At 40.0% G+C, this 14682-nt stretch overlaps 1 protein-coding gene across 6 annotated transcripts in view; it reads left to right on the top strand.

Moving 5' to 3' along the window:
• Positions 1 to 14682, top strand: part of MUSK (muscle associated receptor tyrosine kinase) — a gene marked incomplete at its 5' end in the record, with an annotated part of 88343 nt that overhangs the window by 56438 nt on the left and 17223 nt on the right. For 4 of the 6 annotated variants that reach the window (XM_082630438.1, XM_082630436.1, XM_082630439.1 and 1 more), the window contains one exon: positions 1736 to 1895. In XM_082630438.1, the coding sequence (XP_082486564.1) occupies positions 1736 to 1895 (160 nt within the window). Of the gene's footprint in view, positions 1 to 1735; positions 1896 to 12379; positions 12387 to 14682 lie in introns of all 6 variants that reach the window. The other 2 variants (XM_082630440.1, XM_082630441.1) reach the window with 1 other exon arrangement.

Raw genomic sequence — 14682 nt, forward strand, 5'->3', positions numbered from 1 at the left:
TTCTCTCTGCCTTGTCAATTTCTCATAGAGTCCAGGCTGCTTATCTGGGGAAAATGCCACAATACTTGATCTGACCTGGGACGTTTCCCCAGTTAAGGTAAACTGATGCTCACATAAACCAGTGTTTCTCATAAGGAGACTAATAGCGCAGGTAAAGAATAAAAAGACAAAGAAGCTAAGTGAACAAACTTTCACTGCCTAGTTGCTACAGAGAGTGCTGGGTTTTGGGGCCAGCCAGCCACCTGGCAGCAGAAGGATGGAAAGTTGGTCTCACCTCAGGGCTTCCCTCCCCCTTGCTGGTCTAACTGTGAAATCTTCTCTCATGTGAAACAGTAAAATAACTGGCTCCAAGTTTTTCATTCTCTTCTAGACAGAAAGATCTCTTTCAAGGCCACCATGGTACTCATCCCTACTCCTCCAAGATAAGGTCAAGGTGAAACCATCAGCTAATTCCTTGACTGTCATTCCGTTCACACTTCCCTCAAACCAGCATTTTCCCCTCATATAAGCAATGATAATTAAACAATAATTATTAAAAAGATGGTAGAGTGCTTAAGAAAACAGTGAAGAAAGAATTACCAGTTTAAGAAGTGCCACCACTTTAACAATGACATTTAAGTCAGACGTTTGTTTTGTTCATGGTTGATTTGAGGTTGTTATTACTCTTCTTGTTTTCTAATAACTCTATGCTGTTTTCTAGGACTAGGGAAGGCACTAAAGCATAATGATTAAAAGCACAGGCTTTGGGGTCAGACAAACTAGGGCGTAAATTGGAACTCTGCAACCCAATAGAATATGCTAGACAGCTGTCTTTCTCACAGAGTTGAATGCTGACAGCTAATAAGCATTTACATAAATTAACCTGTCAATTACATGCTAATATGGCATTGATAGACTGGCTCTTTGAGGACATTTGACTTTCTGATTTAAGTAATGAGGCAGAAACAGAACTGGCTTTACAACCATTTTTTCCTGATAACCATCCACTATTTGATGTGCATTTATGGGGAACTGAACAGGAATTATGAAAATGAGCCCAAAACTCTATAACCTCTCATAATTGACTCTATCTTCAAGACAGAGAGACATATCTTGGAGGATCCACACAGTATATCCTTTCCTACTTTGCATTAGTTATCTATTGTTGTATCACAGACATCCCAAAGCCTAATGGCTTAAAACAATAACCATTTGTTAATGCTCACAAGTCTATGGGTCAACCGGATGGTTTTGCTGATTTGGGCTAGGATTGCCTGCTCTTGCTGATCTAGCTCCTGTGATTGGCAGGTTGACTGGGAGCTGATTGGTCTAGAATGGCCTTACTCGTATATCTGGGTGATATTATTGGCTCCCAGCTGGATCAGTGAGGATAACTGGGCTATATGTGCCTCATCCTCCAGCAGGCTAGCTTTGGCTTGTTCACAGGAGGTCTAAGAGCAACAAGAAAGCAAGCCACAATGTGCAAGAACTTTGCAAGTCTCTCTGTCTTTCTAAAACATGTCACAAGCCAATCAAGATACAAAGCATGGAGAAAGATGCCACCTCTTGAGGGAAGAGCAACAAAGTCACATTGCAAGGTCATGGGCATACAGAGAGAAAAGTTGTTGGCAATTTTTGCAATCTACCACATGCCTTTTGATCGTAATCCTTATCCTTTTTTTTTCCAGGAAAATGATACAGCATATTAGAAATCCTTGACCTAATTCTATCTTCTTTTTCCCCCTGACTCCACCAGGTTTCTTCTGGGTCCATTCAAGAAAGTGTGAAAGACCGAGTAATTGACTCAAGACTGCAGCTGTTTATCACCAAGCCAGGACTCTACACATGCATAGCTACTAATAAGCATGGAGAGAAATTCAGTACTGCAAAGGCTGCAGCCACCGTCAGTATAGCAGGTAGGATGGATTTTCACAATTGCATTGCTCCAGGAGAGGAGAGAGTTGGCACTATTCCACAATATCTTTCACTGGGGGAAATCTTTTTTTTTTTTAATCTCTTACTCCAGTCCCGTTTGGGATATTTCTTCCTCCATAGGGACACTCCAGAGGTTGACCTAGATAATTGATTTTGGCTGATGTGTTGCTTCAAAAACTAGATCCACAAATACCTGCCCAAGTGATGGGTAACAGCTTCCAGTTCATTTCTTTTTCTTTCATTTTCTTTTCTCCCTTTCTTCTTCTTTTATTCTTCCCTTCCTCCCTCCCTCCTTCCTTCCTTCCCTCCTTTTATCCTTCATTCCTTTCTTCCTCCCTCCCTCCCATTCTTTTTCATTCCTTTCCCTCCCCTCTTTTTTCCCTTCCTCTTCTTTGTTTCTTGGGGTTAATCAAACTTTCCAAGGCTCTAAAGAGGAAGTTGGCAGATATTTAACATGGTTGTGCCAGTTTCTGCATGGCTACATTTTGAGGGCATTTTTACTTATGAATATGTGATCTACCTTATGGTCTTTCCCCTTCCTGTTTCATGCAAGTGATAGCAGGACCTACAGGTATTTTCAAGGAAAAGGGCTGACACATGGATTTCTAGGATACTTGTGTTGAGTTATAAAGGTTTATTTTTAAAACTTAAATGTCCCAAAGGCTTCTGAGAACATTTGTGGAATTCCTAGAGATGGAAATAATCCCTGTATCAGGAAATGCCTGGCATGATAATATTCATAGCATGTCTACTGTCCAAGGGTCAGCAGAGAGATGCTTGGCCTCACATGTAAGGCAAGCACTGGTAGAACCTGTGCCCAGGGCCAGCTCCCCAGAGCCTACTATTTCTTATTACAGTGCCACTTCCTAGATCTTCCCTGATGGGGAAATTGCCAGTAATGTTTGTGATTTTTTAGCATGAGGTGAATAAAGACACAGAGAGATACAAAGGGAGCATTGGACAAGGCTGGCCCTCTGAGGCATACCCATGAAGGAAAGAGGTTTCAAAACCAAGGATCCCTTCTGCCTTCTCCAAAGATATATCTGCCTACAGTATCTTGAGACATCATATCAGTTATTTGAGAATTTCCACTAATGGGAAGTCATTTTCCCAGAGAAGGGTAAGATTCTTAAAAGTAAATTCAACTCAGTTTAACAAATAAAATGATTATTATTCACATAGCACTTTGTTGTTTATGAAGCACTCTTACATGCATTTATTAAATACACTGGGCTCAGTCCATTGCGTTAGGTAAAGGATGCAAACTTAATTAACGAATGGGATCATTAGCAATGGAGTCCCAGTTTTCTAGGGACTCTCAATCTAAAAAGGAAGTCCATTGGTCACAGACATTATGGCACAGACTATGTTCTACGCAGAAGCACAAAGTACAACAGCAGACACAAGACAGAGAGTTTAAGGGAATCCTTGGAAAAGAGATACCATTTGAGTTAGAGATGACAAGGTTGAAATGAGTTCAGAAAATAGCAAGTCATGATGAGACTGAGAATGAGGTGGAGGATGGGAAGAAAGGTTTGAAATGTGAGCTCTAGCTGGGTTATGAAGAGCCTGAGTAGCTTGACTATTCTTCAATCAATGGGAAGTCATTTAATTTTTTAGAGAAGGCAAGTGATATGATCAGATATATTCTTTTTTTTTTTTTTTTTTTTTTTTGCGGTACGCAGGCCTCTCACTGTTGTGGCCTCTCCCGTTGTGGAGCACGGGCTCCAGACACGCAGGCTCAGTGGCCATGGCTTACGGGCCCAGCCGCTCCACAGCATGTGGGATCTTCCCAGACCGGGGCACGAACCTGCATCCCCTGCATCGACAGGCGGACTCTCAACCACTGCGCCACCAGGGAAGCCCCCAGATATATTCTTTATCAAATCGACAGATGTCGGGTGTCAAAACATGGGGAGGCATGGCATGCAGTTAGGAGGCCATTCCAGGAGTCTGGAAAAGTCATGAAGGTCTGAACAACAACAGCAACAATTGGTAAAGAGAGAACAGGGGAGATGTGTGAAACCTATCAGGAGAGAAACGATAAGATTTGAAAGTGTTTGAATGCGGTAGAAGGAGTTCAGATGTGTCTGAGATTTTGAGGAAAGTGTCTAGGACAAATAATAACAGATAAAAGAACATGAGAAGGTTCAAGAGATAATAAAACAATTAAAATTTTGATGCTTTTTAAATTACTTGGAATGATTCTCACTATCTTATGTTTTATTTGATATTTGATCAAGACCCAGTGTTAAATACATAAATATATATTTATATAACCTATATCTATATATTTACAACGTGTGTGTATGTATGTTTGTGTGTGCAGAGAGAAGGAGAAACATTTATGTATGAATTCTCAAATCCAAGAAAATAGACTGATCTAATCTAGCTTAGATTAGAATTACCTCCACTGGTTAGAAGAGAAAAATTAATGTTGCTAATCTGAAGAGAGTCTCATTTCAGGTAATTATTCAGCCATTCAAAGATCAATTTCCTGCCACGTTTCTTCCTCCCCTTTCTCCTGTATCTCTTCGCTACATGGAAAGAGAGAAGGAGTCTTGGATTTATGCAGTGGTGTCCTCTGGACCCGCCCTGGTATTTGGTAAAGTCTACAGCTAGAGAACTAGTGATCTCATCTCTTGGCTTGGTTGGGACCCAGAGGACCTCCCTGTCTGGCTCAGCCCCACTGAGGCTCTTCCTGTAGCAGCACAACCCTCTACATCTCAGTCAAATCCTTCATCGAGCCCCTCTCTAGATTCTACTCTGCAACGTCTGCACGTAGGTCACCCTGGCTCTCCCTACAATACCAGATATACTAAAAATCCAAGTTAGCTCCTTCCTTATCCCTCATGCATCCTGAAGCAACTTCTGGATCACTTTCATGTTACACAAAATCCAAAAAAGATTCATACCTACCAACTCAGTTCTGCTGTCTACCCAACCATGTCATGCTACCATTTTTACACTAATATGGCCAGCCTATGTCAGGGTAAGAGGTCCCTAAAAGGTTCTCTGCTTTTAGAGTCCCAAATAAGAAGTAGGAAAAACTCCCTCTGCTTTGGCTTTTTCCTTAATTTATCAATATACCTCTCTTCTAGGATTTTGGTCCAGAGAAAGGAATCTATAAAATGTGTATCTGAATTCTTAATTCCCTTACCTTCCACCTTTCTGCAACATACCAAGCTGAAGGGACTGGTCAGGGACTCCCCCTTTAGTGTGGTAACCTTCAGAGCCCACCCATCATAAGTACAAAGACAGGTGTGAAGGCAGTGCTATGATCAATAAAAAGAAGAACCTGATAAAATGGGTTTATCTCCCCCCCACAGAGACAGATCCATCACATGACATGATCTCCAAGATGCTGAAAGGACTATAGAGCAGAATTACCACCATAGTGTATATGGCAACATCACCCCTTTCATCGCAGTCCTAGTCCAAATGAGAACCTGATCCAACACTGTTAATAAACAGAATATACCAACAGAGGAAGCTGTAATCCTAAAGAAAACGATGGTATCTTCTGGTGGTAAAAAGAGCCTTAAAGTGTGGACAGGCAGCATAGAAAGGTAATGTCCCAGAATGCAGGGAGAAGTCATTAATGTTGAGAATAGACCAGAGTGAGAATGAGGGCAAATAGCAATGGCAGCCTCGAGGAAAATAGCAGGAGAATTTGTGTGGGGAAAGGAATGGTGGGAGCAATGCGTGAGTTGGCACATAGCAGCAGAGAAGCCTGGAAACTTGCCGCAGCAGAGGTGAATGCAGATAGGGAGAAGTGACCCCAGTAGGGGCAATGGTCATGTAGACTGAAACCAGTAATGACTTGACTTTAGCCAATGGGCCTGTAGGTAATGTATTTGAATAATAAATGTGAATCCATCTGCACATAGAAAAAAAATTACTAAAATGAGTAGAGGGACTCCCTCACATAGCTAATTCATAAAAAGCTGCAAGGCCCTTTTGTTCATCTCCTGATCTGTTTTTCCTGTTGGATCCCATTTACTATGAGACTTGAAGCTCCCCTACTTTTCCTAAAATTTCCTCAGGCAGATTTAATGAGGGTGTCTCATGAGTGCATTGGAATAAGACCTCTGAACCCCAGGAGACACCTGCCATTTTTCTTCCTCTCCTTACCCCGTTCTTTTCAGTCAAAGCTGCTAGATGCCTCATAAAAGTCTCCCTGCCATCACTGAGGAAACTGTTGTACTTTCCAACTCTGGGGTGCTCCCTGAACCAATATTCCATGGAAGTAAGGCCACTCTGGTGAAAAAGGGATTCATGGAACCACTTTAATTCAGAATCATTTCAAAGCACGGTCTTATGCTTTCCAGATCTCTCAGAGCTTGGTTGTGACATTCGCTCTCTCCACTTCTGCTTTAGGCATCTCTCTCCATTGGCCTCTGATGCGGCTGGCCAGAGGTCCAGAGCCTGGTGCCTCCCCTGGACATTTTGGCAATGCTTCCTTACCCCAAATTCTCCTTTCTCTCATTTCAGCCATCCCCATCCTCCCCTAGTGTTCTGTAGTCAACAGTCCCCTTTGTCACATTCTCTGTGTTTCACTTTGAAGATTTCACTCCATCTGTTTATTTACTCAACCCAGCAGGAAAACTGGAAATAGAAAAATCTGGTCTAGTGCTTAGGATTATGTCTAATGATATTGCTAGTGTCTGAAAGACAACAACAAAAAAAATAAAGATCAGCCTTCATTTTCCCAAAACTCTTCCATGTGTATGCCCAGATTCATATGTATTATTTGAGAAATGTGATATACTTCTTTCTGACTCATTTACATTTGCTGTTAGTCATCAAAAGGAGCCAGAAAAACTTTTGGAACCTCTCCCTATGAACCAGGAAGTTCCATTTCCCCTCTAGTCAACCTCAAAAGGCTCAAGTTGCAATTTAAACTCAGCAGGATGCTGGGTTATTGGCAAGATGCCTTCTCTTTGTCATCAGCCTTGTGACAGAGACCAGCAAGACACCTCATGATCCCTGTAATGAGCATAGTCCTGGAAGAGCCAAAGGTCATCAAAATAGACACAGGTATTAAATCTACCAAACATTTAAAGAAGAATTAACACCAATCCTTATTACCCTGATACCAATGCCAGGTAAGGGCACTACAAGAAAACTAAAGGCCAATTTCCCTGATGAACATAAGTGCAAAAATTCTCAACAAAATTCTAGCAAACCAAATTCAACAGCACATTTAAAGGATCACACACCATGATCAAGTGGGATTTATCTCTGAGATGCAAGGATGGCTCAACATACACAAATCAATTAGTGTCATACACCACATTAATAGAATGAAGGATAAAAATTACATGATCCTCTCAATAGATGCAGGAAAAGCATTTGACAAAATTCAACATACATTCATAATAAAAACTCTCAGCAAATTGGATATAAGGAAGATACCTCACAATAAGGGCCACATATGACAAACCCACAGCCAACATCATACTCAATGGCAAGAGGTTAAACACTTTTCCTCTAAGATCAGGCAAATGACAGGAGTGCCCATTCTCACCATTTCTATTCAACATAGTACTGGAAGTCCTAGCCCAAGCAATCAGGCAAAAGAAATAAAAGGTATCCAAAGAAAAAAAAAGAAAAAAAGAAATAAAAGGTATCCAAATTGGAAAGGAAGAAGTAAAATTCTCCTTGTTTGCAGATGATACAATCTTATATATAGAAAATTCTAAAGACTCCACCCAAATCTGTTCGAACTAATCAACGAATTAAGTTCCACATACAAAATCGACATACAGAAATCAGTTTTTTTTAAATACACTAACAACAAAACATCTGAAAAAGAAGAAAACTGGGCCTCCCTGGTGGCGCAGTGGTTGAGAGTCCGCCTGCCGATGCAGGGGATACGGGTTCGTGCCCCGGTCTGGGAGGATCCCATATGCCGCGGAGCGGCTGGGCCCGTGAGCCATGGCCGCTGGGCCTGCGCATCCGGAGCCTGTGCTCCGCAACGGGGGAGGCCACAACAGTGAGAGGCCCGCATACCGCCAAAAGAAAAAAAAAAAAAAAAAGAAGAAAACTATCCCATTTACAATAGCACCAAAAACAACAAAATACTTAGGAATAGGTTTAACCTGGGAAGAGAAAGATCTGTATGCTGAAAATTACAAGACATTGATAAGAGAAACTGAAGACACAGATAAATGGAAGATATCCTGTGTCCATGGATCAGAAGAATTAATACTGTTAAAATGTCCACAGCACCCAAAGCTATCTGTGGATTTCATATACTCCTATTAAAATTCCTATGGCATTTTTCACAGAAATAGAACAAACAATTCAAAACTTTGTATGGAAGCACAAAAGAGTCCCGATAGCCAAGCAACCCTAAGAAAGAAGAACAAAGCTAGAGGCATCACACGTCCTGATTTCAAGCTATAGTAATCAAGTCAGTATGGGACTGGCATAAAAACAGATGCCTAGACAAATGGAACTGAATCAAGAGCCCAGAAGTAAACCCACACATATATGGTCAGTTAATTTCTGACAAGGGAGCCAAGAAGATACAACAGGGAAAAGACAGTCTTTTCCATAAATGGTGTTGGGAAAACTGGATAACCACATGCAAAAGAATGAAACTGGACCTCTATCTTACAACAGTCACAAAAATTAACCTGAAATGAACTAAAGACTTAAACACATGACCTGAAACCATAAAACTCCTAGAAGAAAAAATAGACAGTAAGTTCCTTGACATCAGTCTTGGTGATGATTTTTTTGGATATGATACCAAAAGCATAAGCAACAAAAGTAAAAATAAACAAGTGGGACTGCATCAAACGAAAAAGCTTCTGTACAGCAAATGAAACCATCAACAAAACTAAAAAGCAACTTATAGAATGGGAGAAAACATTTTCTAATTATATATAAGGGGTTAATATCCAAAATATATAAAGAACACACACGACAGCAAAAAAAAAAAATCTAATTTAAAAATGGACAAAGTATATGAATAGACATTTTTCCAAAGAGGACATACAGATGGGAAACAGGTATATGAAAAGGTGTTGAACATCACTATTCATCAGGGAAGTGCAAATCAAGACCACAATGAACTATCACTTCATACCTACTAAGATGGTTATCATCAAAAAAATAAGAGTTAGCAAGTATTGGCGAGAAAGGAACCCTGACCCACTGTTGGTGGAATTGTAAATTGGTTCAGCCACTATAGAAAAAAGTATGGAGTTTCTGCAAAAAATTAAAAATAGAACTACCATATGATCCAGCAAACCCACTTCTGGATATATATCCAAAGGAAATGAAAACAGGAGATCAAAGAGGTATCTGCACTTTCATGTTCATTGCAGCATTATTCACAGTAGCCAAGATACAGAAACAACTTAAGTGTCTGTCAACAGAAAAACAGATAAAGAAGATGTGGTATATACATATAATGGAATATTATTCAGCCATGACAAAGAAAGAGATTTGGTCATTTGAGACAACATGGATGAAACTTGAGGGCATTGGGCTAAGTGAAATAAGTCAGACAGAAAAAGACAAATACTGTATGATATTACTTATATGTGGAATCTGAAAAAAGTCTAACTCATAGAAACAGAGTACAGTAGTGGATACCAGGGGCAGTGGGGTGGGGGAAAAGGGGAGACATTGGTCAAATGGTACAAACTTCTAGTTATAAGATGAATAAGTTCTGGAAATCTAATGTACATCATTGGTGATTATAGTTAATACTGTATTATATACTTGAAAGTTGCTAAGAGAGTTGCATTATGTAACTGTAGCAAATCAACACCTTGTCCACCTTAAACTTACACAATGTTGAATGTCACTTATATCTTAATAAAGCTAGGAAAAATAGACACAGGGATCCAGTAGAGGAAAATCCATGTTTGTATTTCCCATTCTCAATGGCATTAATAGGTCCTTCACGAAATACTGAAGTCCAGAGTTCTTTTCTGCTTATTCAGTCTGAGGGTACAGGAATGAGTCTGTGGTCACATCCCTCCTCTAACATAAGCCACTCCTCATTCTACCAACACCCCCACTGTCTGCAATGCCCCTTCTTTGGGTTGACCTCAGAGTCTGGGGATTCTGGTCACTAAATTTAAAGCTCAAATGAAAATATGTAGCATAACCAAAGCTGGGCAGTAGGGAGAAAACCAATATATTAGTATTGGAGTTCCCCACCCTCCCAAAATTGACCACATATTTTTATTTTTTTAATTTTTATTGAAATATCATTGATTTACACTGTTGTATTAGCTACCGGTGTATAGCAAAGTGATTCAGTTATATATATTCTTTCTCATATTCTTTTCCATTATAGGTTATTACAAGATATTGAGTATTGTTCCCTGTGCTATACAGTAGGTCCCTGTTGGTCATCTATTTTATATATAGTAGTGTGTATATTTTAATCTCAAACTCCTAAATTATCCCTCCCCCCTTTCCCCTTTGGTAATCATAAGTTTGTTTTCTATGTCTGTGTGTCTATTTCTGTTCTGTAAGTAAGTTCATTGGCATCATAGTTTAGATTCCACCTGCAAGTGATATATGATATTTGTCTTTGTCTGACTTACTTCACTTAGTATGATAATCTCTAGGTCCATTCATGTTGCAGCAAAATGGCATTATTTCATTTTTTTAATGGCTAAGTAATATTCCATTGTGTATATATACCACATCTTTATTCATTCATCTCATATTTTTATTTTCTATATTTTGTGTTGATGTTTCACATTATTACAGAAAAAAATTAAAACTTTGGACTCTTATTTTGTAATCGATATAGCTGATTGAACGTACTACCATGTTTCACACTCTCTCTCATGTCTCATAGTCACACTCCCGTGTCTCCCCAGTTGTGAGACGTGGGGTGATGTAGCAGGAGCACACGACTCCCTCTATCACCCAGTGTTTCAGCCACGATAGGTAGAAGTGTTCTTACCAACAAAACAGGCCCCGTCCCTTGGCATTTCATGGTGGCTTCATCTGGTTTCCAATGGATTAAAGGTGTTTGTTTTTGTTTTTAATAAAAGGGAAAGGAATAAATGACTAACAGCCAGTAGCCACACTAAATTACTACCAGCTGTTCTGCAGCTAGGCTCAAGAGGTAAGCATTCTTTCTACAATCAGGCAGCTTTTTTATATTAGATTGGCTGCATGTTTTAGAAGAGAGACAACATTTTATTGGCTTTTCCAGATAATGGAAAAGATACTACAAATATTGATGGCTGTTGGAAGTTTTTGAAATTTTTAAAAATCTAGTTTTGAGATAAAAGCACTTGTTTATAATCGGAGGCTCTTGGACCCCTTCCCTGCTCCCCACTCTCACCCCCGCAAAAATGAAAATGTGACTGGAGAAATTTCTGTACGAAACACATGGAAGCCTAGTGAATCATCCTTTGATTCTCTTAATATTCTTGAAAAGACTGAGCACCCTTAAATGACCTTGATTTTTTTTTCCCTCACTTGTCCTTGAAATAGAAGCCTAACTAAGCTTAGTATCTCTTCCCAAGTCCTATGGCTGGGTTCTCTTTGGCTCTGGTTGATCTCCATGGTATTGAATCCTCTCTTTTGCATCTTAAATTGGGGGCTCTTTCATATACATAACCTTGGCCTTTTCATGTTTCAACAGATTTCCCTGCTCAGCTGCTATTAGATTCTGCCTTTACCCATTCCAAATTATATACCTTTTTCTCTGTAAGAATTTCCTCCTGTCTCTTCCATCTGTTCTCTCCAGAAAATGTGGGGCCCCTTGTTAAATTATTAAGTGTTTCAAGATGATAACAGCAGAACACTAAATTAAGCATGGGGACCTTCTGAGTGTGGGATGCTGTGTGACCACGTGAAGCCAGTGGGTCTGTAAGAATCACAGCTCCACCACCCTCTTCCTGTTCAACCTCCACTTCTTGCTTTCTTTTTTTTTTTTTTTTTTTCCCCCGGTACGCGGGCCTCTCACTGTTGTGGCCTCTCCCGTTGTGGAGCACAGGCTCCGGACATGCAGGCTCAGCAGCCATGTCTCACGGGCCCAGCTGCTCCGCGGCATGTGGGATCTTCCCAGACCGGGGCACAAACCCGTGTCCCCTGCATTGGCAGGCGGACTCTCAACCACTGCGCCACCAGGGAAGCCCCTACTTCTTGCTTTCTTGATGCAAAGTCCTTGGGTGGCCAACAGAGGGAAATTCTGACCTATGATACTGCCTGGGCTAATGAGGCCACGGTTGACTCAGCTTGAAAGGAAGAATTCAGTTCCTGGAGACATTTAATATTTTCTTACTCTCCTTCTCCAAATCTGCCTGTTAATGCAGGATCTGGCCTCCTAGCAGAAGCAGGGAACTTTTCAGAAACTTAGAGATTAGAAGAATGAAAATTATCTGTTACAAACCTTGAGGTGAAAATGTACTAACTTTTGTTTCTTTTCCCCTTTAATTTGATTTCCTGTGGAACCTTCCTTTCCTGTTACTAGAATGGAGGTAAGATATTATTGTTATACCAATGTTTTGTTTCGCTTTGTTTGACATGCCATTTATTGTATTTATTATTCGTTGAGTACTGTAATCTTTCAGAAAACTTTCTAATTTTTAATCCTTTTAATATTCTCACAAAATGATGATGAAGATGAAGATAGGCAACATCTGTTGAATACTTACTATGTATCAGGCACTGTGCTAAGAGCTTTACATGCATTTAAAAAATTTATCCTCAGGACATGAAATAGGTGCTAGTATTACCCCTATTGTACAGAAAAGAAACAAAGAGACATACTTTGAACTGGAGAGTATACATGACTTACACAGTTAGTATATGATAGGCTTGGAAAAGAGACACAGAACTGACTCCCAAACCCTCCCTCATAGCTTTATCCTGCAGATAAGAAAGTAACACCATGTAATATAACACTGTGAAACTTACAGCATTTTATTTGCATAAAATTGCCTTTCATAAAAACTCTATGATGTGTAAAATTTCATCTAATTTTACAAATGATGAAACTGAGACTTAGAATGGTTAATTACTAATAATAATAGCAGTTAAGTTTTGCAGGACATTTTTGAGTACCACTGTTCTCATATTAATGTTTCAGCAACTTTATGGGGCAAAAACTATCATCCCTCTTTCTTTATATGAGGAACCTGAGGCACAAGAGTTGTCCAGACCACATAGCTAACTACAAAGCCTCAATCTGAGCCCAGACAGACAGACTCAAGAACACAGATTCATACCTATGATGCTAACCCAGGTAGCACAGCAACTGAGCAGGACCTGCAACTCAAGCCATTGAATCTAATTCTATGAAATGAAATAATTCATTGCATAAGAAAATTTAGTTTGTTCTCAATCTTTTTCCCAATTCATATAGCTTTGATGCATTTGTTTACCTAATAAATAGGTATTGAGAAAGAGTCCTGACCTGAAGGATTCTACAGAGAAGCTGAATATCCACTGAAGGGATATACAACATAAACACGGGAAAAGGTAAATTAAAATGCAGGCCAACCACAGAAGAGATGCCATCTTTCATTCATACACCTCTTTCATTCAGCACACCTGTCTTCTCTGTGCATCTTTAAAACACTCACTCTATTCCTGGCACTATATTGGAAAGTGGTAAAACAAAACAAATTGTACATATTCCCTGCACCCAAGGAATTTACATTTTACTAGGGGACCGACACACACACACACACACACACACATTAGTTACAAGGCAACATAATAATGGAATCATGCACAAATTCTAAGGGCTCAAGAACAGAAATAAATCATTCACATGCAACTAAATGCAAATGAAAATAATTTAAACTGATTATAGTCAAATAAATGCTAACTAATGAAAATTCCATACCATTTTTCACTTGTGATAACACAAGCACTTTTGGTTTTCTGCAAAGGGCTAGATAGCAAGTATATGGCTTTGTGGGCCATATGGTCTCTGTTGCAACTGCTCAGCTCTGCTACTGCAACACAAAAGGAGCCATAGACAATTTGTAAATGGATGAACCTGGCTCTGTTCCAATAAAATTTTACTTCTGGCCACCAAAATTTGAATTTCATATAATTTTCACTTCTCCTTTTGATTTTTTTCAACCATCTAAAAATGTAAACACCATCCTTAGCTCACAGGTGGTATAAAAATAGGCAGTAGGCCAAATTTGACTTGTGGGTTCTATTTGCTGATCCCTGTCATAGAGAATGAATCATATACAAAGACACTAGGCATGAAAGGATAAAAAGAATTCCAGTTTGCTTTGGAAGTTTAGAGTGGCGTAGGGCCCTGGCCATCACATTTGTTGGGAAAGTACAATGGGAGCCTGGCAGTTGCTGTATAAGGAAGAAGATGTGTCGCTATCAGAGAAGAGGTCCCGTTCTCACGTGTGCCAGCCCTAGGGAGGGCAGGAAAAGAAGGTGTGGAGTTTCCGCTGGGGTAGTGGGGTTGTCCCAACCAACCATGCCATGGCTGGTCATCTGGATGTGCCCTTGGACAACATATTGTATTATGTGTTCAAAGGGAAGAGATGTTGCCCTCCTAGAAACTGGAAGATCACATTTTAAAACAGTGGACCCTTGAACAATTCAGGGGTTAGGGGCACCAACCAGCATGCCCTATAACCTTAGAGTTGGCTCTCTATGTGGTTCCTCCATATCCACGTTCTGCATCCTTGGATTCAACCAATTATGGATGGGATCGTGTAGGACTGTAGTATTTATTGAAAAAAACTGTGCATAAGTGGACCCATACAATTCAAACCCATGTTGTTCAAGGGTCAG

Source organism: Mesoplodon mirus (assembly GCF_964341445.2).
Source record: "Mesoplodon mirus genome assembly, chromosome: 1".
Lineage (NCBI taxonomy): Eukaryota > Metazoa > Chordata > Mammalia > Artiodactyla > Ziphiidae > Mesoplodon > Mesoplodon mirus.